Consider the following 20,601-nt stretch of genomic DNA (forward strand, 5'->3'; position numbering starts at 1 on the left):
GAGCCAGCTCGCGGGGGGCCGTGGGGACCAGGGCTCCTGCGTCAGCCGCCTCTGGAGCCTCACCTCTGTGAGTCAGCGTTTCGCTGCCGATGATTCACAGCGGCGCTGCAAGACAGCCACGGGCTGGTGCAGGGCTGAAATTAATTGTCTGGAAGGAGGGCAGCGCGAGAGGAGGAGGGAGAGAAGATGTTTTCCCTCATCTTATCAGCGTTTTCCAAGCCTGGCTGCGAGGTACGCCAGCTCCGAGCTGGAGAGAGACGCGCTCTGCCTGCAAAGGGACCTCCACCTTCTGGTCCCTTCCCTGGCAGTGCCCGGGGCGCAGCGTTTGGCGCCCTGGCACCTTGACGAGCCGGTGGCTGCATCCAGCCATCGTTGGCCCAACCCGAGAGCACAGTCCCCTGCTTGGCTCGACCTCCTGCTGTGCCACGTCCCCCCCCCGGGACCCGACGGGGAGGTGGCGATGCCCTGCCGTCTCCCCATGCGTGCATGGGCAGGCACCTCTGGTCCCGGCAACCCGCGCTGCGGGGCTCCTTGCCGAGCAGGTGTTTCTCTGAATTTCTGTAATTCAGATTAAAAGTGTGTGTGTGTGGGGGGGGGTCACCTCCCTTTTCCCGGGGGGAGGCGGGTTACTCCCCGCACATCTGGCCCAACTGTAAATCCGTTGAGCTATTCTGAACCAACTCGAGGACAAGGGACAAGTCCTCAAGTTATGCTTCCAGAATATTATTTGGGCATCTTTCCACGTCTTCTTCTGGGCTTGGATGCCCTCAACCCGAGATGTAAATTGTCGGTCCTGCTCACAGGTGTAATCCTCTCGGGAGGCTTGGCCCTGACTTCCATGCTGTAGCTCACAGCTGGGTCGGGGGCATCCTCAGCGCACGCGTGTCCAGGTCGGCGCTTTCCAGCCTGTGATTTCCTTCTCCTGAAGGATTTTTGCAGACCAGGTGCCCTGCAGCAAGCCGAAGCCTGACGGCAGTGGATATTTTTGGTTGCATTTTGCAAGTCATCGAGAGGTTTTCCATTTGTACTCAGTTTGGGTGTCCGTAGTGTCCGGACAGTCGGATGCCAAAGGACGGGTTCTCCCCAGCTCTGCGGGGAGACAAATGCTGTTGCTTGCAAATATGTATTGGAGTGAGACTAGTGAAGTATTTTCTTCTTAGCAAAGCGGAGTGGAACCCGGTAAGAAAGGTTTTTCAAGGCCGTGAACGTCTTGCTGTCCGTCTCCACCAAGGTAACCACGTGAAGGTTGTTTTCTGCTGCCGATGGGGAAGCGTCTGGCTGCCCGCGCCGTGGTCCTTCTCAGCACGTGTAACCCAGGCTCCTGGTTGCTATTTCTGGCTCCTGCTCCAGCCCTGTGACTTCCTTAAGCTCCTTTGATACCTTGTCGGTCCTTCCGTGCGTCTGTGAAATGCTTCAGAGCGTGGAAATTTCCGAGTTCCCCATTTTCCCCGCAGCAGCTGGAATCCAGCTATGCCGCGCGTATATTTTAGGACTCAGGCGTAGGAGCGGGCACTGCAGCGCCGGTCGCTGCGGTCACGGATGGGGGCTGGCGTCACGGTGGCTTTGGGACCCGGACCTTCTGAAGTGACGGTGCGCGGCGCGTTTGACTGCGCGGTGATGACGCTGCGTTAGTGTATGTAATACATACGTTATACATACATCCTGAATATAAAAGAGGCAGGGAATGCAGCCCGGGCAGAGCTCGTTGCTGCTGAAAGACAAACAGGGGACAGATAAGGAGTATTAAGCAGGAGGGAATGGGAGTAAATCCCTTCTCGAGAACTGGTTGTCTGGTGTGCGGGCACTTCTCGCCTTGTGCCGCGGCGAAGCTGGGGCAGGGCCGAGGGGAGATGGCGCCCCAGGTCCTGGGGGTGCGACCTGGGGGGGAGCTGATGGGAGAGGAGAAGGGGTCCGGGAGCACGTGGGGCTGGTGAAGGCGGCCGTGGGACAGCCCCGCTCCTGCTCCTCCAGCCTTGCTGACATGGCCTGTCCCCTCCCTGCCTCCTCTGGGATGGGTGGGGGCCCCTCTCCTCCTTGGGTTCCCTTGGCTCCTGGAGGGTTCCCGACAAGGGGGACCCGGGGGACACGGCGTGTCCTGTGCTCTGGGGTGGCGGGAGGTGGCAGGACCCTGGTGTGGGCAGCGCGAGTCGGGGGGGTCTGGGCTGGGGCGCACCCCACAGTGCAGTGCAGTCCTGGGGCAGGACCGAGGTACCTTCTCCTTGGCCCCGCTTGAGCAGCCGGGACTAGTGGGAAGTGTCCCTGCCCAGGGCAGGGGGGTTGGAACTAGGGGATCATTACGGTCCCTTTCAACCCGAACCACTCTATGATTCTATGTATTATTTTTTTTTTTTTTCTCCGCAGTAGCCCCAGATCTGCCCTCATGGCCCGAGTTCCCCGCAGTGTTCCACGGTGTCCCACGGTGCCCTCTGTGTGGAAGGTCAGAGCTGATGATGGAAGCCCATGTGCTGCCCCCACCCCACGGCGGCTCCGAGCCGACTTGCTTTTCCTTCTCCCCACCCTCCGTCATCCCTCTTCCGTCCCTTCCGGCTTTTAAAACATTTATCTCTTATCTTTGATAATTGCCTGCAAGGCTTGAACGTCACCAAGGCCTCAGAGCCTTGGAAAAAACTAAAAACCTCTTTTCTCTCCTGCCTGGGCACCTGCAGAGGGTGCGTGTCCTTCTCTGCGGCAGCCTGTGAAGCCGCCGCATCCTGGGCATCGGGGGTGCTGGGGGAGGGAGGCGGGGGGGGGATATTTTGGTGCGTAGGACAGGGTTCCTCCTCCTCTGCCCGCTCCTGGTTGGAGATGCGGGTCTTCACCAGTGGACAGGCTGCTCCCCACTTCGCTCCTGCCTCCTCCAGTGGGTCGGTGCCCCCCGACCCGGCTCGTTAGCAGGAGATTGAACCCCGGGATGCGTCGGGGTGGGGCGTGCTGCGCGTGCTCTTGTGGTTTAGTCTTAATTGGCGACGCTCTGGGGTTTCTTAGGGTCCCGATCCTGCTTCAGTCTGCTGTCACCGGCGGCGACGTGGTGCGTGGCTGTGCAGCCGCCAGGGTGCCGTGGGTCCCCTCTGCCGGCCACGCGTTCCTCGTGGCTGGGAGAGCGTGGGATGGGGAGAAACCAGAGCGAAGCCTGTGCTGGTGTTCTTCAAGGTATTCAGAAAGCGTGAGCCAGGCACCCCGGAAGCGCGGGAATTGGGTTAAAACCCACCAATATTCTTGCAACAGCCCTTCCAGCGCTTGCTTCAGCCTGTGCGAACCTCCGAGGGAGGTGCCGAGCTCTTTTGTTGCTAACACGAGGACAGAGCTGAACAGGCAGTGACAGGGACAAGTGGTTCCAGTGGGGTGTCTCGGGAGAAGACCATGTGGGGCATGGCCCAGGCGTGCTGCGCCACAGCCCCTGGCCCCCCGAATCCTCCCTCCTGCTCGGGCTGTGGGGGACAGCAGGGGGCAGGCACGGTGTCCCCCACCCGGGGCGACCAGCCGCGGGGTGCCTGCGGATGCCTCTGGTGGCTGGAGATTACAAGTAATGATTGGTTCTTGGATTTAAAGCCCCCTGAGGATTTATGTTGTGTTTTGTCCTATGCCCGTCCCTCTCCGGGGGCAGCAGCTGGGTGCAGGGGGGTGGTTGCAGGGTGAGGCCCATCCCAAACACCTACATCCCCCTCGGGGTGGGAGTCAGGCAGAGAGCATTGCTGTGGCGGCTGTGTGACCAAGCCCTGTGTGCCTCAGTTTCCCCTGCCAGGAGCCGGGCAAGCTCCTAGCTGTGGAGGAGGCCACCCCCGCTCCCCGCCTGAGCCTCCTGGTGTGATGGGCGCCGTGTCCCCCTGCTCCCGGTGTGTGGGTTCAGGGCCGGGGTGGGGACAGACCCCATGGTGGGGCAGCCCTGGGGGACACAGCCCAGGGAGGAAGGTGCTTTCAGCCCTGGCACGGAGCAAAGGGCTGGTGCTGCAGAAGCGCTTGGCGAGTCCCGACCCCTGCAGCCCCACAGGCCCCTTCCCCAGCAGGGAAAGCCATCGTGGCCACCCTGGCTGCACCCCCCCAGCGCTCCCCTCCATCCCTGCGGGCAGGCGCAGCAAAGGTGGTCCTCCGCGAGCCTTCCTTACGTGAGGTGCTTCTTAGTTTTCTAAATGCGAGTTTGGGTGAAATGGAATTTTTCCAATATTTCCAGGGCAGGGATTGGCTTTGTCAGCCCTGGTTTGGGTGTCCCACCCCCGCAAGGTTAATTCCTACCAAATCAATCAGAAACATTTTGATGCTCGAAATCATCAGAGGCGATCTCTGGGACTGAAGGAAACCTTGAACCAGCTTGTGGATAGAGCTGCTCCATGCAGGAAGACCTCCCTGTCTTCCTCCGGGTTTGCAAACGCCTCCGAGAGGCAGCCGGCTTTGCCAGGCTGGTGGGGGGAGGATAAGACCGGTGCCCCTCTGTCCCCACAGCATTCTCCGCTGGGATCTAAGGACTGTGACGCTGAACTGAAACCTAAGCCCAGCTTTGCCCTGACCCCTTCTAAGAGTTGAGCTGGGTCCCACCGTGGTCAGAGGGAGCTGGCTCCGCTTCGGTGCCCGAGTCACCAAATCGCGCTTCGGGTGGCAGTGGGGAATGCAAACGGTCGCCTCCTGTGCCGGGTGGGATCACCAGGACACGAGGGAACCGTGCCAGGGGGTCAGCAGGGGTGGTGGGGGCAAGGAGGGACTCGCCAGCAACCACCGCCTTTGCAGGAGCTTGGCTCAGTGGCATGGCTCAGTGCGTGCTTTGGGGGGACACTTCTGGGGTGAGCGGGTCCCCAAGCTGCTCCCTCCCCCAGGAGGGGTCTTGATGTGGTGGTTTTGGTGGGTGAGGAGGTGCAGGATCAGGCCCAGCCCATGGGTCACATCTCCGTGGGATGACCCAGGCGTGGGTTGCCCGGTGGCACCGTGGCTCTTCTCTGGGGTGGTACCGCGTGGCCGACGTCTTTCTGCTGGCCCCAACCCTGTGCTGAAACGCACATGGAGGTCTTGGCCGCTGCCGGGACTCTGCCATCACCTCCCTTTTAAAGGGAAAAAAGTGCCATGGCGAGTTGGCCTGTGCCACCCTGTGGAGCTTGTCCATGGGGCAGCTTCCCCCTGCTCCCAGCAGCACGTGCCATCCTTGGCCGCTGCCAGGGCTTCCTGCCAAGAGGACGGAGCCAGGCTCTTCTCAGCCTAGGGACAGGACCAGAGGCCATGGGCACAAACGGAGGGTCCCTCTGAACATCAAGAAACGTTTTTCCGCTGTCAGGGTGACGGAGCACTGGCACAGGGTGCACAGGGAGGTGGCGGAGGCTCCATCCGTGGAGATACTCAAAAGGCTTCTGGACACGGTGCTGGGCAGCTGGCTCTGGGTGGCCCTGATGGAGCAAGGGGCTGGACAAGGTGAACTCTGGAGGTGCCTCCAATCTCAACCACCCTGTGATTCAGGCCTCAGGCACAGCGTGGTGGCCTCTAGCGTGGGCAGCGTGAAGGGGTTCAGCAGAGCGCAGTGGGGTCCTCGATGGGGTGCAAGTGCAGGCACTGATGCCACAGGGACCAAGGCACCAGCAGGACCCTCTTGGAAACCCATTGCTGTTCAGTGCGTCCCGTGGGTCTCACCAGCGGCAGATTTTGGAGCCAGGGACAAGAGCATTTCCAGAAGCACCTCCATCCCCGCTAGGGTGTAGCGGGCGCAGAAGGTCCCTTCCAGCCCGGCCCCCTGGGGCCCGAGCGCCTCCGGCTGGGTGCATCACTGCTTCTTGCCAGGCATGGAGGGAAGATCCTTTCTGCTCTTGTTTTCTCTAGGCTGCCTTCTGGAGGTGGCACAGGGATGTTTCATGGGGCTCAGTGCTGATCAGAGAGGGGGGACATCCCATGGACATCGCCTGCCCCGCACCCAGGCTGGCTCGCTCACTCCCCAGGGGTGAGCAGGCGTGGGACAGTGGCAGCTCCTGCTGCCTTCCTCCTGCTTCGGGCAGCGCTCCCCAGGCCCGGGGTGTTTGGCTGAGCCGGGGGGTTGCGCGTGACATGATAAATTAGGTCTTTCCCATCACGTGTCAGGTCCGATCTGAGGCATGGCTCGGGTCTCGGGGTCTTTGTCTGCCGCCGTCTCTCCCTTTCCCCTCCTTTTCCTGTCTGTGTTTCGTCTCCTCTCACGGCTCTGGGCTGACGTTTCCCCCCGCTTTCTGTGTCTCCTCCTCCTTGTTCCTGTGGCGGCTCCGCACAAGGAGGTTGTGCAGCTGTGGGCGCTCAGAGATGGGTGACGCCAGTCCTGGCCACCGTGGGAGGGGTGCAGAGCAGCCGAGAGCTGGTGGCCCCTGGCCCCACACCTCCACGACCGCAATCCCCAGCAACGCTCGTGGGCACTGCGCTGCCCGGGCTGGGGTGTCGGGTGAGGGTGCAAACGGACTGGGCGAGGATTTTGGAAGCGGGGGGGGGGGGGGCTTGCTGGGAACTGGGGGATGACTGGTCCTCCCTTGCCGCAGGCTTCTGCATTTCGCTCGACAGAGACCCCCCGCCCCCCCGTGGCTGCCCCGCTCCCACGGCTCAGGAGTCCCTGTGCGGGGAATTCCCATGGCGTGCGCCAGCCTGGCTGAGCGGTGCCTGGCTCCGCTGGGGGCTCGTGGCAGGGGGAATGTCAAGGGTGCAGCCAGGTCCCTGCCCTGCCGGTTCCCCCAGGGCTGATGTTCATGTTTGGGGGGGGTGACCCATGAGCATCCCAACCCACGGGTACCATTTGGGGAACTCATCCTGGTGGGCAGTTGGGGCTGAGCGCGGGGTTTTGTTCCTCTGCATCCAGCGTGGTCAGGCTCTGCGTGGCCGTTGGGCTCCTGGTGGCTTGGCACGCTCTGGAGTTTTCATCCATTATGTGTCCAAACTGGTGGGGGCTACCTGAGCACTGCTCCCCCCGGCAGCCCGCCCAGCCGCAGCCAGCCCTGCCTGCCCGGGAATGGGGTGCTGGGCACCCGCTGCCATCCTGCAGCCACTCTGCCGCTGCCCCCCACCTCTTCTCTGGGGTTTCCCACCGCTCACCGAAGGCAGGATCCGTCCCTCCGCTGGTGGTGCAGGTGCTCTGCTTTATGGGCGCTTCGGGCTGTTGCGTTTACGGGGGTACGAGGCACCTTTGTGGTGCCCCAGCCCCGATGTTTGCTCCTTGGTATTGTCCCTTGGGGGGGACAAGGAGGGGACAAGGACCCACGTGCCCTTGTAGGCAGGGATGTGCTGGGTGTCACGCTCCGCACTTCGCTGCGGACAGAGGCCATGAAAGAGCTTCTGTTCAGCTCTCGCTGCTGGTACGTCTCCAGGCTGAGTGGTGCAAGTGGGGCGCTTGGGTGCCTGCTTTGGAGGCAGCGCGGTGTTTGCTGCCCTAGGACCCACTGACGAGATGGGATGGGGGGGCGGGGGGTGATGCAGGAAAGTGCCGGCTTGACTCGGGATGAAGGTCTAGAGCGGGTCCAGCTCCTTGCTGAGCAGCCAGCTCAGGAGCCGACTTCTCCTTCCCTGCCGGTGCGTGCATGGGGAAGGATCCTGGCAGATCGGCAGCCTGCGCCGGCTCTCCGGTGCCTGGCCCGGGATGAGTCAAGTGTTTGCAGGCAAGGAGAGGGTGGGGGGCGGACGGGGCTGGCACCAGCACCCACGTGCCACCCTCCCACCAAGCCAAGAGGCTGCGGTGAGGGCACAGAGCTGCTGGCGAGGGCGGGGGGAGCCCAGCGGTGGGATGGGAAGGCAGCCCAGTTCCCAGCTCGGCTGCGGCTGCGGTACGCATCAATCACTGCGCGGGGGTGTTGGGGTTGGGGAAGAGACGGCTCTGCAGAAAGCGCTGCCTCGGCCGCGGCGGCAGCCTGGCAGCGACGAGCTGCGCTGGAGGCATGGGGACCTGGCACCAAGGTAGGACTGGCCCCGCCGTGGAGGAGACAACTACGCGGGATGCCCTGCGGCACTGCTGGCTGCCCGAGGGATGCTCTGGGCTTTAGCCAGCAGCGGGTGCCCCGAGCAGGGAGCACGAGCCTGGGGGAGATGCGGGTCCTGGAGCCTGGGGAGGGGGGCGGGGGGGTGTGGGGGGGAAAGACAGAGAGGGCACTTTTCCAGCTGGGGAACGGTTTGGGGCAGTGCAGATCTCTGCCCCTGCCAGCCCCGTGTGAGGAGGAGCGATGTGCTGTCTCCAGGAGCCGGGGACACCCTGTGTTTCTGATCCTCATCCCCCCCCCCCCCCCCCCCCAGCCTTCACCATAAACAGGGGGCGGCTCGTATGGTGTTTTGGCCTTGCTGCAGAGCAGCACCGGGGAGCTCTCTGGGCTGCCCGCTGCGCTGCGGAGGGATTTGGGGATTTGCTTGTCCCCCGGTGCCAGAGGGTGGGTGGCAGGGGAGGCTCAGGGGTGCTGCGTGCTGCCGGGGCTTCGGGCACCGCTTTCCTTGTTCTCTTCTTATGTGTCCCGGGAGGATTCCCAGGACTCCCCGCTGGGGCTGCTCTCGTGGTTCCAGGATGGCTGCAAGGCACTGGCCTGTGCCGTCCTGCCCGTCCCCGGCCCGCTCAACCCCCATGGCAGGGCTGCTGGGTGCCACAGCCCTGGGGAGCTCCTCCGTTGTTCCTTGGGGGCTGGCGAGTACCTGGACCTCCCCCCCGGCCCCGGGCCTGGTGTCTCGCAGCCGTGGCCACCCCCGCAGGGTTGCTCCCTGTGCCCGGCTTGCTCCCCATCTCTCTCCAGCCATCTGTCCTGCAGCACGATGGTGGGTTTGGCTGCCAGGATCAGCCCCACGGAACCCTTGGCAACTGCCGGAACGCGGTGGCGAGGGAGGAGGGCACTTGGTTGTCACCCAGCTCTGTGCACCCCGGGGAGATGTGTTTGGTCACTCGGCACGGGGCTTTGCACAGAGCCTTGGGCCTGTTCATGTCTGTGATGCTTCAGAAGTGAAGCATCGTGGACGGGGCAGTGTCCTCAGCAGGGAGCGAGGAGGGGAAAGCAGAGCCCAGGAGCAAAGGGGGATGCTCGGCCTCGAAGAAACCAGCCCAGCAGCAGGGAGTGAATGGGCAGGGGCAAGGGGAAAGCAGGCTCGGGCGAAACTCCGTTTGGAGGTGGCAGGGAGGGAAGGAAAGGCTCTGGGAGGGGAGCACTGCGGAAGCTGGAGCTGGGATGCGCTGGGGAAGTGCGGGGGCAGAGTGTCTGGGAAAGCCGTGAAGCCACACTCCAGCTTGGAGGGGGAAGAGGAAAACACCAAGGGAAGGAGGAGCAGGCAGGGAGATGATGGGAGGAGATTATAAGCATGACAAGCAGGTCTCCCTCGGATCCCGCTGAGGCTTTCTTTGCAGTCACCGTTCCCACGTGCCTGTTTGGGTAGCCTGGAGCTCTGACCGGCTCCAGCCGTTTCACCTGCTCTTTGCCCTGAGGAGAATATCCTCCAGCCCATTTTGGGTCCAGCCGCAGCAGAAGCGAGCCAGCCCTTGCTGAAAACCGGGGTTGTGCTTGGCACGTGGCAGTGGGGACCGTGGGTGCGGAGGAACCCTTCAGCCAGCACCCAGCACGGAGGAGGGGGCCGGAGATGGTGCCCGCTGCCCGGGCAGCTGCCGGCATCGGCACGGAGCTGCTCTGGCCCTGGGTTCGCTCCCGAGGGGACATCCGTGAGCAAGGCTGGGTGCCGGGAAGGGCTGGGACAGCCCCCATAGGCTGCCTGCCCTGCAGGATGGGGTCCTGCTCCTGCTGTGGGTAATAATTAGAAACAAACTAAATGATTTTGGGAGAGCGTTTCCACTAGTCTCGATCGAGCTCACTGCAGTTGTGGTCTAAACCTGCTGTAAAAGTTTTGTGATGGCAAATACATCCGTCAGATTGTCCCTTTGGCAGCATGCTGGGACCCACCTTCTTTCTCGACCCGTTGCCCCCCACATCGGGGTCTCCTGGGGCAGCAGGAGCTGAGTTTTGTGTCTGGAAGATGCTGGGTGAGGGCAAGCGCTCCGCACCACCAGCTTCTCGCTGGCTGAAAGTGGGCTTTCTGCCTTTAAATCGGGGGTAGGTCCTGCGTAAGGCACAGAAACGCTTCCATAATCAACATCTTTTGAAGCTCTGGGGTGCTGTAGGAAAAGTCCACGGGGAAAAAAATCGAGCTCCCACAGGGGGGGCAGAAGGGGCTGGGACAGGTCGCGCCGGCTGCCTCCCCGTGAGCGCTGCTCCGGTCCCTACGGAGGTCCTGCAGGTGTCGCCAGGGTGCTGAGCACCCCGAGCCGGGCAGAGGGAACGGTTGGGGTGCTGGTGGCCGTGCCAGCCTTGGTGGCCTTCTCCCATGGCTGGGCCTGCAGCAGCCCTGGGTGCAGGTGGCCAGGCTGCGGTGAAGGGTGGCAGCGTCCCACTGCTGGCCCGAGCCCTGGGGCTGGGTGCCGCCGGGCAGAGGCTGACCCTGGGTGCCCAGCCAAGGCCTGAGCCCCCCTGGCCCCACTGCCACAGGAGAAGCAGCATCGGGGCGAGGGGCAGTGCTGCGGGTGCTCCCCACCTCTCTGCTGGGCTCCACCACGGGCAGAGGAGCCCAGGAAACAGCACTGCCCACATGGATGGGCTGAGAGAGTTGGTGGGGGGGTTCAGCCTGGAGAAGAGAAGGCTCCGAGGAGACCTTAGAGCCCCTTCCATTAGGGGGAAATAGGGGACTGGAACACCTCTCTGATGAAGAAAGGCTGAGGGATTTGGGTCTCTTCAGTCTGGAAAAAAGACGGCTGAGGGGGGACCTTATCAACGCTTATAAATACTGAAAGGGGGGTGTCAGGAGGATGGGGCCAGGCTCTTCTCAGTGGTGCCCGGTGACAGGACAAGAGGCAACGGGCACAAACTTGACCATAGGAAGTTCCACCTAAACATGAAGAGGAACTTCTTGACTTTGAGGGTGGCAGAGCCCTGGCACAGGCTGCCCAGAGAGGTGGGGGAGTGTCTGTCTCTGGAGACATTCCAAACCCGCCTGGACGCGTTCCTGTGCCACCTGCTCTGGGTGACCCTGCTCTGGCAGGGGGGGTGGACCGGATGATCTTCAGAGGTCCCTTCCAACCCTACGATTCTATGATTCCAGTCCCTAAAGGGGCTCCAGGAGAGATGGGGAGGGACTCGATCAGGGAGGGGAGCCATGGGATGAGGGGGAACGGTTTGAAACTGAAAGAGGGGAGATTTAGATGAGGTATCAGGAAGAAATCCTTTGCTGTGAGGGTGGTGAGCCCCTGGCCCAGGTTGCCCAGAGAAGCTGTGGCTGCCCCATCCCTGGAGGGGTTCAAGGCCAGGTTGGACGGGGCTGGGAGCAGCCTGGTCTGGTGGGAGGTGTCCCTGCCCAGGGCAGGGGGTGGCACTGGATGGTCTTTAAGGTCCCTTCCAACTCTGATTCTATGACGTGGCACCAACACCCCACCGGCTCCTGAATGCGGCCGTTGTGGCTGTGTTCGGGAGTGTGGTGGTGCCAAGCGTGGCCCCCCCCTCACCTGCACAGCCTGTGCCAGGGCCGTGCGCATCTGCAGGGCTGGGCTGCAGCCGTGCTGCGTCTAGGTGTTGCTGGCTTCCCTGCCGGCCCCGTGTCCCTCGGGACATCTCCCGGACCCTTTTATCCCGGTGGTGAGTTTGCCCTGGGGGTTTGCAGACCCCTTTGCCGGGGCTTCGCCACCCCGGTGCTCCCGCGTGGTGCTCTCATCTCCTTCAGGCTCCCTGGATCAGGCTCCTTGTCCATCATCACAAGGTTTGAACTGGAGCTTAATATGCGAAAGTAGGGCTGGCTGAGAGAGATGGGACGAATTCCCAGCCTGCCGTCCTTAAAGAGCCCTCATCAGTTCCTCAGGGATTGGTGCTTCCCCGTGCAGGGGAAGAAGTAGTTTGGAAGAAAATTTAGAAACCTTGAGTGAAAAACTCAGCGCGTTTTTGGCCCAAAGTGCCGGTTGTCATTTTTAGAGGTTTCACATCAATTAAAAAATTCGCACGCTGAGATCCAAACGGAAGCGCTTGGGAACGGTCACATAGGGACCGGAGCTAGAAGCGTGCCACCGCTTGAATCTGCAGTGGAAAAACAGCAGATCTGTTTCCTCTGCAGAAAAAATAAACCACTGGTGACCTTTGAAATCTTCTCGTGCCCTCGGCCGAGCCCTGGGGTCTGTTAGGAGAAGCTGAGCTGATGTTTCTCAGGGGCTGGTGGCAGGTTGTCCTGCCTGTTCCGGCCAGGAGAGCGTGGCCCTGGGGCAGGGGGGTGAAATCCTGGCTCTTTTGGTGTCACCCAGGTCCCCCCCGCGGTGACCACACAGCGCTTGCACAGCCGGGAGAGGGCTGCTCCCGGGCAGGCTGACTCGCTCCGTCTCCTCCGTCCATCTCTTGTCCCTTCCCTTGCCCCCCTCTGTCCCCTCCCACCCGTGGGAGCCAGTTGTAGCAGTTTTTCTGGGTAAGGTTTCACGTCTCCCCATTGTGCTGAGGACACCTGAAAGGCAGAGGGAGGACACGAGCTGTGGTGTAACGTGTTTTCCGCGTAAAAGAAAGTCAGCAAGTTTGCGGGGGACACCGAGCTGGGTGGTGCGGTGACAGGCCAGGGGGACGGCATGCCACCCAGAGGGACCTTGGCAGGCCGGAGAAGTAGGACCGTGTGAACCTCATGAAGTTTAACAAGGGCAAGTGCAGGGTCCTGCAGCTGGGCTTGGGGCAAGCGCAGACCAGGGGGAGAAGGATGACCCGAGGGGCGGGTAGGTGACGGTCACAAAGGGTGCTCGGTGGCCGGTGTGTGCATGGACTGTCCCAGGAACCCTTGCCAGCCCCGCACTGTATTTGCGTAAAGGCTGCAAAAACACATTACTGAGCATCCCGGCCCGGAAAGTGCCTTCCCCTCCCCTGTTCTTGGCCCCGGCTTTGTTTTTGCATCTCGCGCAGGATGGGCAGCTGGAGCCGGAGGCAGGTTTTGTCCCGCCGCCGCCGGGGGGTCCGGCCACACCGGCCGTGGGAACCCAGCGTGCTGCTGCTGCTGCTGGGAAGCCCAGAGAGGAAAAAACCAGCCATCCCGGATGCAATATGTGGAGTTGTCCGTGTTTGCAATTTCCTGTGTCAGTGCAGCCTTTAACCTGACTCACAGCCTGGTTTTTCCTCCCAGAATAAACCCTTCCAGTCATAAAAAATACTAGTGGAGGTACCGAAGGGCCCAGGGCTGGGGGGAGCAGGGGGTTACGGCCAGCCCCGCTGTGAGTGAGGGGATGGGGCGGGAGCCCTGTGCCCTGACTGTGGTGGGTCCCTGCCACCAGTGTCCCTCCCCACACCGCTGGCTCTTCTCCTCCGCCTCAGCTGGGTATGAAGCGCAGACCTCCTGTGCCGCTGCCCTTTGCAAAGCCACCTCCTGGCAGCGGATCCGTGCGTGCAGGCAGCGGGCGGAGATGGGCAGGTCCCACACCTGCCCGTGCAGCCAGGGCATCCCGGGCTGCTGGCTGCCCGGCCGGCATCCGCCATCCCCGTGCGCCCGCGTGACACCTCCTGTCTCTCCTTGTGGGTGGCGGTGGCAGAGCAGGGTGACCAGCAGCCATGACGACGGAGACGGGCCCCGGTTCGGAGGTGAAGAACGCGCAGGAGGAGGCTCCGCAGCAGCAGCTGGAGGCAGCCGCAGCCACCAACCCCGCCGGCCGGGACGCTGAGGCTAATGAGAAGCCCGGGGCGCAGTCCGATGCCCGAAATACGGAGCCGGTGAGTGGGTGACAACTGGGTGCCATGAGACGTGTCAGAGAAGGAGGCGCAGCAGGGGAAGGGGACGTGCCACCTCTCTCTGGCTGCCCATCACCGTGTCCTTGCTGCAGTGCTGGGGCTGCAGGGAGCCCGGTGAGGTGGGCACGTCCCCCGTGCTGTCGGCCCCGGGGGCGCATCCCAGAGGGGACCCCCTACAAGCAGGGCAGGACGGGCAGAGGAGCAGTACGGCAGCCCCGAGCGCTGACCGTTCTGGAAATGGCACTGCCGGCCAGGGCGGGGGGACAAGGGGGTGGCCCTGTCTCCCAGGACTGAGCCGCCTCTGGCAGGGCTGGAAGCAGCGGCTGCACCCCGATGTCAGCCCCGGAGCGGGCACGGTGCTGCCCCGGCCCTGCCTGCGGCACCAGGCGGTTGGGCAGCGAGGTGTTGGGTGCTCAACTCATGGATATCCATTTTCCAGGGACCCAAGTCGTGCCGGTGGCGTGGGGTGGGGGATCTGGGCTTGACTGTGGACTCCGAAGAGGCCACCATCCTCCCCGCCATCAGCTGCCCTCTTCCACCTGCTGTTGGAGGGCTTGTCTCGTCTGTCTGTCCATCTCTCCGGGCAGTGGCGCTGGGTTAACCCCGTGCCGTCTCCCTGCTCCAGGGCACAGACATGGAGGAGAAGGACTACAGCGAGACGGACGGGCTCTCTGACAAAACGACCCCCAGCAAGACCCAAAAGTCGCCCCAGAAAACCACCAAGAAAGTGAAGAGTGCCCTCTGCAGAGTGACCCTGCTCGATGCCTCCGAGTACGAGTGCGAGGTGGAGGTGAGTCCCAGCGTCAGGGGGCTGCGCTGGCACCAAGGAAGGGGACACGTCTCAGCCCGGGGACCCTGCCCAGCCCACCCAGTCCCTGACGTCAGGGTTCTTCTAAGGACAGCTTTGTAGTACCTTTCTCCTATGGAAAACAATCCACAGAAAAGTTCTAAAGTTGGAATTTCAAAATAAGGAGAGAAATCCGGAAAGACAGGCCCTAGCAGGGAAATTTCAGCCCAGTGAATCCAAATTTGGCAGCCCGGCGAATCCAAATTTCTATTCGCAATAGGAAAGAGTGTCTAAAAAGCAGACATTTAATAGACGGGGGATAGAGCTCTGCCTGACAATACGTGCACGGCGCATCCGTGTGCCAGCCTGTCTGCCGCCACCTCCAGGGCGCAGCGTGTTGGCTGTCCCCTGAGGCGAAGGACGTGTGTGCACGTGTTGGCGCAAAGAGGTTGACGCGCGTGGACCCTCACGACTGCCCCAGGCGGGTTTGCCTCCAACCTCTGCGTGTTCATCTTCTCGTCCCTCCCCATAAAGCTGGGGTCCTCATGGGGAGCGCGTTTCCCTGGTAGTGGCTGTCACTGCTTCCCTGGTAGTGGCTGTCACCGCAGGGAGGGACAGAGGGGGCTGGCGCCTGCGTTGGGAGATGCTTCAGGGCTGCTGCAGCCGCTGTCAGCACGGCGACCTCCCCTCCTAGGGCAGGCTGGGGGACCCCCAGGATTAAATTGGGGGTGGAGGCTGGGTTCTGTAGCAGGGTCCTGCGGCCCTGCCGCGGGGGCGAAGGCAGCTGGAGGAGAAGCGCTTGCCGGGAGCGCCTGTTTCTATCCCCAGCGCCCGCCGCTGTCTCCTGCCTGCCGCATCGCCCCGGTGGGAGGGACATTTGTAAGGAAGGACTGGCAACTCGGCTTAAAAATGCAAAAAGCTGAGGTTGTTCGGGAGCAGAAATCCCGGAGCTTTTGCCAGGGAGCGCTTTGCGCTTGCTGCTGGCGAGCGGGCAGACGGGTTTTTGTTGGCAGCCGCTCGGAGCTGGCTGCGCAGAGCGGACCGGCATCTGTACGCAGGACCTGCCTCCCCCGGCTCGGGGCCGCGCAGGATCCGCGGCCATCAGGAGGGTGGCTCCTGCTCGCTGTGGCTGCCTGGCGCGGGCAGCGGGGCCTTGGATCTCGGCTCTCCGGCAGCCCTGGCTGTCGCTTTCGCGGTGAAATTTGTCACAAAGCTGTGGGAAGGTGGGTTGACAAGAAGATGAAAGCCCCCCTGAAGAAGAAAAGGAGGGGATGGCGGCGGGGCTCACGGGGCGCAGGAGCAGCTTGTGCGAGCCCCCGGCGGGGTCGTCCTTCTCCCAGCTCTCCCGGTAGCACTGGCCGAGCCAAGCCGGCGTGCAGGCAGAAGCCGGGCTGCCAACACCTTTGTGAGCAGAGCGATGCCCCTCGCCGGGCCTGGGTAAGGACGATCTCTCCGCTGTTGCGGTGCAGAGGATGGGGTTGACTTTTAAAGAGCTGCTGCTCTCTAAAAAAAGCCACCTGGGGCACAGGGGGAGAGGGTTTAGCGTAGAAAGGCTGGTGCTGCGTTTCTTTCTTACCCGCAGGCCCCGTGGCAATAGTTGTGCCTTGCCCTTATGCTCAATTAAGGCTTAATTCAGTAAAAAATCAAAAAGGGGAGTCAAGCCGGCACGTGTGACACCCCGGCACGTGCCACGGGTGAGCCCCTGCCTTCAAAACCCGGGACAACGGGAGGGAGGAGACCCAGGAAGCAACGGCTGGGAAAGCTTTGCAGAGCAGCGGGAGCCCAGGGTTGCCGTCGGGGGCAGCGGGCTACCGGGGCAGTGCCGCTTGGTGCCCTGGGCATGCCATCCCTGAGGCACATCGTGAAGGTGCTCCGGTAAACGGATGCCTTGGAGAGGGCAGATGGGAGCTGCCAGGCTGTAAAGAGGGGAGAAACGCGCATGGGAGGGGTTGTTCTGCCACCTCCAGGAGCGAGCCTGGGCCTCGCTGCCACTGGTAACGAAGGGAAATGCAGGGGACCTCAAAGGACCAGGTGACGAGGGTGCCCTCCATCCCTGCATGTGGCTTGGGCTCTTTGTGGCTCTCGTTTGCCGTGCCCATGCTTCAGGACCCAGCCGCCGCCGCCACCAGTGGGGAGGGTGTGGGGAAGGAGCTTGTCCCACAGTCAGTGCCGGCCACCAGAAGCTCTGGGGCGCATTTGTCCCAGCAGGGACATTTGTCCCAGGGTCTGGAGCAGAGGTGCCTGGGCCGGCTGGACCCCTCTCCGGTTTGCCATCACCGTCTCCTGGTGTGAGGTGGGCACCGGGTCCCCCTGGCCCATGGGACCTGCTGCCCTGCACCACACTGGCTGGGCTCGACCGTGCCCCGTCCCTGCAGCCCCGGGACTGCCTTGATGTCCCCAGAGCGGTGCTGCCAGGTGAGAGGGCTGCCAGCACCTTGTGGTGGTCGCCTGGGGGGCCAGGGCTGCCCTGAGCATCCCCAGCGCTCCCTGCCCGCCCCCAGCGGGTGCTGCCGGTGCCTGCCGGCTCTCCAGGGGAACAAGAGAGCTGGCTCACCATCAGCCTCTCCGTGTCTCCGACAGAAGCACGCCCGAGGCCAGGTCCTCTTTGACATGGTGTGCGAGCACCTCAACCTCCTGGAGAAGGACTACTTCGGCCTCACCTTCTGCGACTCGGACAGCCAGAAGGTGAGCATGGGGGGGGTCCCTCTGTGGCTTGCCCCCTCCGTGCTGGGGAACCCCGCCTGACCTGCTGTCTCCTCGTTGCAGAACTGGCTGGATCCTTCCAAGGAGATCAAGAAGCAGATCCGCAGTAAGTGCCTGGGGAAGGGTCCATCCTGCCCAGCCCTGGGGCGTGCCACGGGGCTCCTGGATGGCTCAGCCATGGCTGTCCTGCAGCAGGTCCCCTCCCCACCTGCCCTGGCGGGGACCTTTGGCAGCTGGCCTGGGGACAAGGACGGTGTTGCTCGTTCAGCTGCGGGTTACCCACCTCTCCTCTTACTCATGGCAGGCGTTGGCGGGGCAAAAACCCTGTCTATGCCACTGGAGAGCCGGCTGAGACCTGGTCCCTCTCTGGGCACCATCCCCACCTGCCCTGAGCAGGAAGAACAGGGAAGGGGGGAATAGCGGGGTGCTTGCTGGGAGAGGTCCCGGAGTGACTTTGCCCATGGTGTTGCCTTGCTGGGGTGGCAGAACGGCTGTTGCCAAAGTGTCACCTTCTGGGACGCGTGAGGCTTTTGCTGTGACGTTGGTGGTCACGCTGAGCTGATGGCTCCTGAAGTTGGGAGGCTTTTCTCCCCCCAGCTGTTTAGGGCGGGTTAACCGAGCCGTGCTGGTGTCCTGGTGGCTTTTCTCCCGACAGCTTCTGGCACCCCCTTGTCCCTGTCCTGTGCCAGGCTTGGGGGGACTTGTGGGACCCTTAGTGGATGCCCGAATGCTCCTGCACGCCTGTGTGTAGCCAGCATGGGTCCTGCCCTTACTGCTCTCTCCCCTCCCTAGGTGGGCCCTGGAACTTCGCCTTCACCGTGAAGTTCTACCCTCCAGACCCTGCCCAGCTCACAGAGGACATCACACGGTGAGGACCAGCCCTCCGTGGGCACAGCTGCCAGGGGATGAGCTGGGAGCGTGTGGAGGGGCAGGATGAGGGGGAATGTCTGGGGTCTCGCTGCCTGTGACATGTCTAAATCATGCCGAGCAGGGCCGGGAAGGTGGCCGTGGGAGGTGGCAGTCCCCACGGAGAGCAGCGCAAGGTGGGGTGCCCGCTGCCGCTTCCCGGGGAGCCCCAGCCTGCTCCAGAGGGCACACTCTTACCCTCTGCCCCCTCCTGCAGATACTACCTGTGCCTGCAGCTCCGTGCGGACATCATCACGGGGCGCCTGCCCTGCTCCTTCGTCACACATGCTCTGCTGGGTTCCTACGCCGTGCAGGCCGAGCTGGGCGACTATGATGCCGAGGAGCACGTGGGCAACTATGTCAGCGAGCTCCGCTTTGCCCCCAACCAGACACGGGAGCTGGAGGAGCGCATCATGGAGTTGCACAAGACCTACCGGTGAGCCCCAGGAGAAGACGGGCTGGTGGCGAGGAAGGCACCAGACAGCTGGCCCACGCCCGGTGGGGCACCTGGCCATGTGTCGCCCTCTCTGTCTCCTTGCAGGGGAATGACCCCCGGGGAAGCAGAGATCCATTTCCTGGAGAACGCCAAGAAGCTCTCCATGTACGGAGTGGATCTGCATCACGCCAAGGTATGGGGCCGTGGGGCTGCCAGAGCGATGGCCAATGCCACCCCATCCTGCCCTGCTGCCTGCACACCCCTCCCCGCCCAGCCCCTTCCTCCCACGATGAAGGTTCAACAAGGACGTGGTCCTGGGCAGCCGGTCTGGGTGGCCCTGCGATGGACCAGAGGACCTCCAACCTCAACCGGTCTGTGATTCAGTGACCCGTCAGCTGGTCCCCCATAGCAGAGCACCGAGCAGGAGGGAGCGTGGTACTGTCGGCCAAACCGGTTCTTACCAGGCATCCGAGCAGTCCCCTCCTGTCCCTCTTACCTCCTCCAGGACTCCGAGGGCATCGACATCATGCTGGGCGTCTGCGCCAACGGCCTCCTCATCTACAGGGACCGGCTGAGGATCAACCGCTTCGCCTGGCCCAAGATCCTCAAAATTTCCTATAAGAGGAGCAACTTCTACATCAAGATCCGCCCGGGTGAGGTGGGTGCCGTGCACCAGTGCGGCCCCAGGGTACGGCACAACGCCTCCTCTGCTGGGCTGGGGCTGCCTGGCGGGGACATCCTCGCCTGGCTCCAGCCTCTGCCCCAAAGGTCCCAAGTTAATGACCGCATTGGCCAAGGGAGCACATCTCCTGTGGTATATGGAGGCTTTCAGCAAGTGCTTTCTTGTTCATGCTCTCATTTTCTCACTGGCAAAGCGACTTCAGCAGGCTGAGGGCACCCAAGGGTCCCTTCCCCACCAGCCAGATGCTGGAACCCTGCTGGGATAGGGAGGTCTCCCAGGAAGGGGGGGGTTGAGGGCCATTTTTGATGTGTCTTCTGTGCTTCACAAAAAACCATCAGGAAGCTTTTTCGTTCGTTTCCTGACTTCATTTTCACTCTTGTCACTTTTATGTGTACTGACGGGAGAATGCATTTCCACCCACGTTTTCCAGCGGGCAGGAGGGGCACGGGCAGCGCATCTAAAAGGGAGAGTGAGGCACTCTCACCAAAACGAGCTGTAAAAGGTTTTTGTTTCTTGAGGGAATTTATCTCGCACTGAAAAGCCATTTACAGTTGAGGAAAGTGCTTAGGCCAAAAGTGTGGGGGCGTGATCCCACCACCCAGTGGGACTGGGCACGGACCTTTCCAGCACTGCTTTGAAGACTTTTTTTGGCGTAGTCATGGCTCCTGCCAGGGGATCCTGAGGGCCTTGGCGAGGTCCCATCCCATCATGTCCTCTAGGGCAGGATCTGCCTGTTAACGGTGTGTCTCTGTCTCCCCCAAGTACGAACAGTTTGAGAGCACCATTGGCTTCAAGCTGCCCAACCACCGCTCCGCCAAGCGTCTCTGGAAGGTCTGCATAGAGCATCACACCTTCTTCAGGTGAGGAGACCTTCTCCAGCCCTCTCTTCTCGGAGGCAGACATACTTCTGCTTCTGCCACAGTGGGTAAATGTTGGGGGGCAGTGCCTGGGGACATGGCTGGGGCTCACCGATGGCGCTCCACCTCTCTCACCCCTAGGCTGGTGTCCCCAGAGCCACCCCCAAAGGGCTTCCTGGTGATGGGCTCCAAGTTTCGCTACAGCGGGCGGACGCAGGCGCAGACGCGGCAGGCCAGCGCCCTCATCGACCGCCCGGCTCCCTTCTTTGAGCGCTCCTCCAGCAAACGGTACACCATGTCTCGCAGCCTTGACGGAGGTATGCCCCAAATTGGGGAGGGGGAGGGAGATTGGTCGGCTGGCGGGAGCGAGGGGCATGCTGCGAGCTGCTCAGCTCTGCCAGCTGCTCGGGCCCGTTTGGCAGGGTTACGGCAGCCCTCAGGCTTCCTTCTGGAGGCCGTCCCCAGCCGCATCCCCACGGCAGAGGGTCTGTCCCCACCCTGAGTGGTAGCCCAGACTGCGCATGAGCAGGGGGACGTGGCAGGGCTGGGGTTGGGCAGCT

The 20,601-nt window shown here is 62.6% G+C and overlaps 1 protein-coding gene across 41 annotated transcripts in view; it reads left to right on the forward strand.

The window, feature by feature from the left end:
* Positions 1 to 20,601, forward strand: part of EPB41L1 (erythrocyte membrane protein band 4.1 like 1) — a 67,919-nt gene that overhangs the window by 24,901 nt on the left and 22,417 nt on the right. For 31 of the 41 annotated variants that reach the window (XM_074605635.1, XM_074605612.1, XM_074605620.1 and 28 more), the window contains 10 exons: positions 13,475 to 13,652; positions 14,296 to 14,460; positions 17,038 to 17,142; positions 17,224 to 17,266; positions 17,953 to 18,028; positions 18,284 to 18,502; positions 18,608 to 18,695; positions 19,008 to 19,160; positions 19,947 to 20,044; positions 20,183 to 20,358. In XM_074605635.1, the coding sequence (XP_074461736.1) occupies positions 13,494 to 13,652; positions 14,296 to 14,460; positions 17,038 to 17,142; positions 17,224 to 17,266; positions 17,953 to 18,028; positions 18,284 to 18,502; positions 18,608 to 18,695; positions 19,008 to 19,160; positions 19,947 to 20,044; positions 20,183 to 20,358 (1,282 nt within the window). In that variant the 5' untranslated portion in view covers positions 13,475 to 13,493. Of the gene's footprint in view, positions 1 to 2,361; positions 2,438 to 7,679; positions 7,876 to 13,474; positions 13,653 to 14,295; positions 14,461 to 17,037; positions 17,143 to 17,223; positions 17,267 to 17,952; positions 18,029 to 18,283; positions 18,503 to 18,607; positions 18,696 to 19,007; positions 19,161 to 19,946; positions 20,045 to 20,182; positions 20,359 to 20,601 lie in introns of those variants that run through there. The other 10 variants (XM_074605616.1, XM_074605629.1, XM_074605631.1 and 7 more) reach the window with 6 other exon arrangements.

The sequence above is a fragment of the Larus michahellis genome, chromosome 12, assembly GCF_964199755.1.
Source record: "Larus michahellis chromosome 12, bLarMic1.1, whole genome shotgun sequence".
Lineage (NCBI taxonomy): Eukaryota > Metazoa > Chordata > Aves > Charadriiformes > Laridae > Larus > Larus michahellis.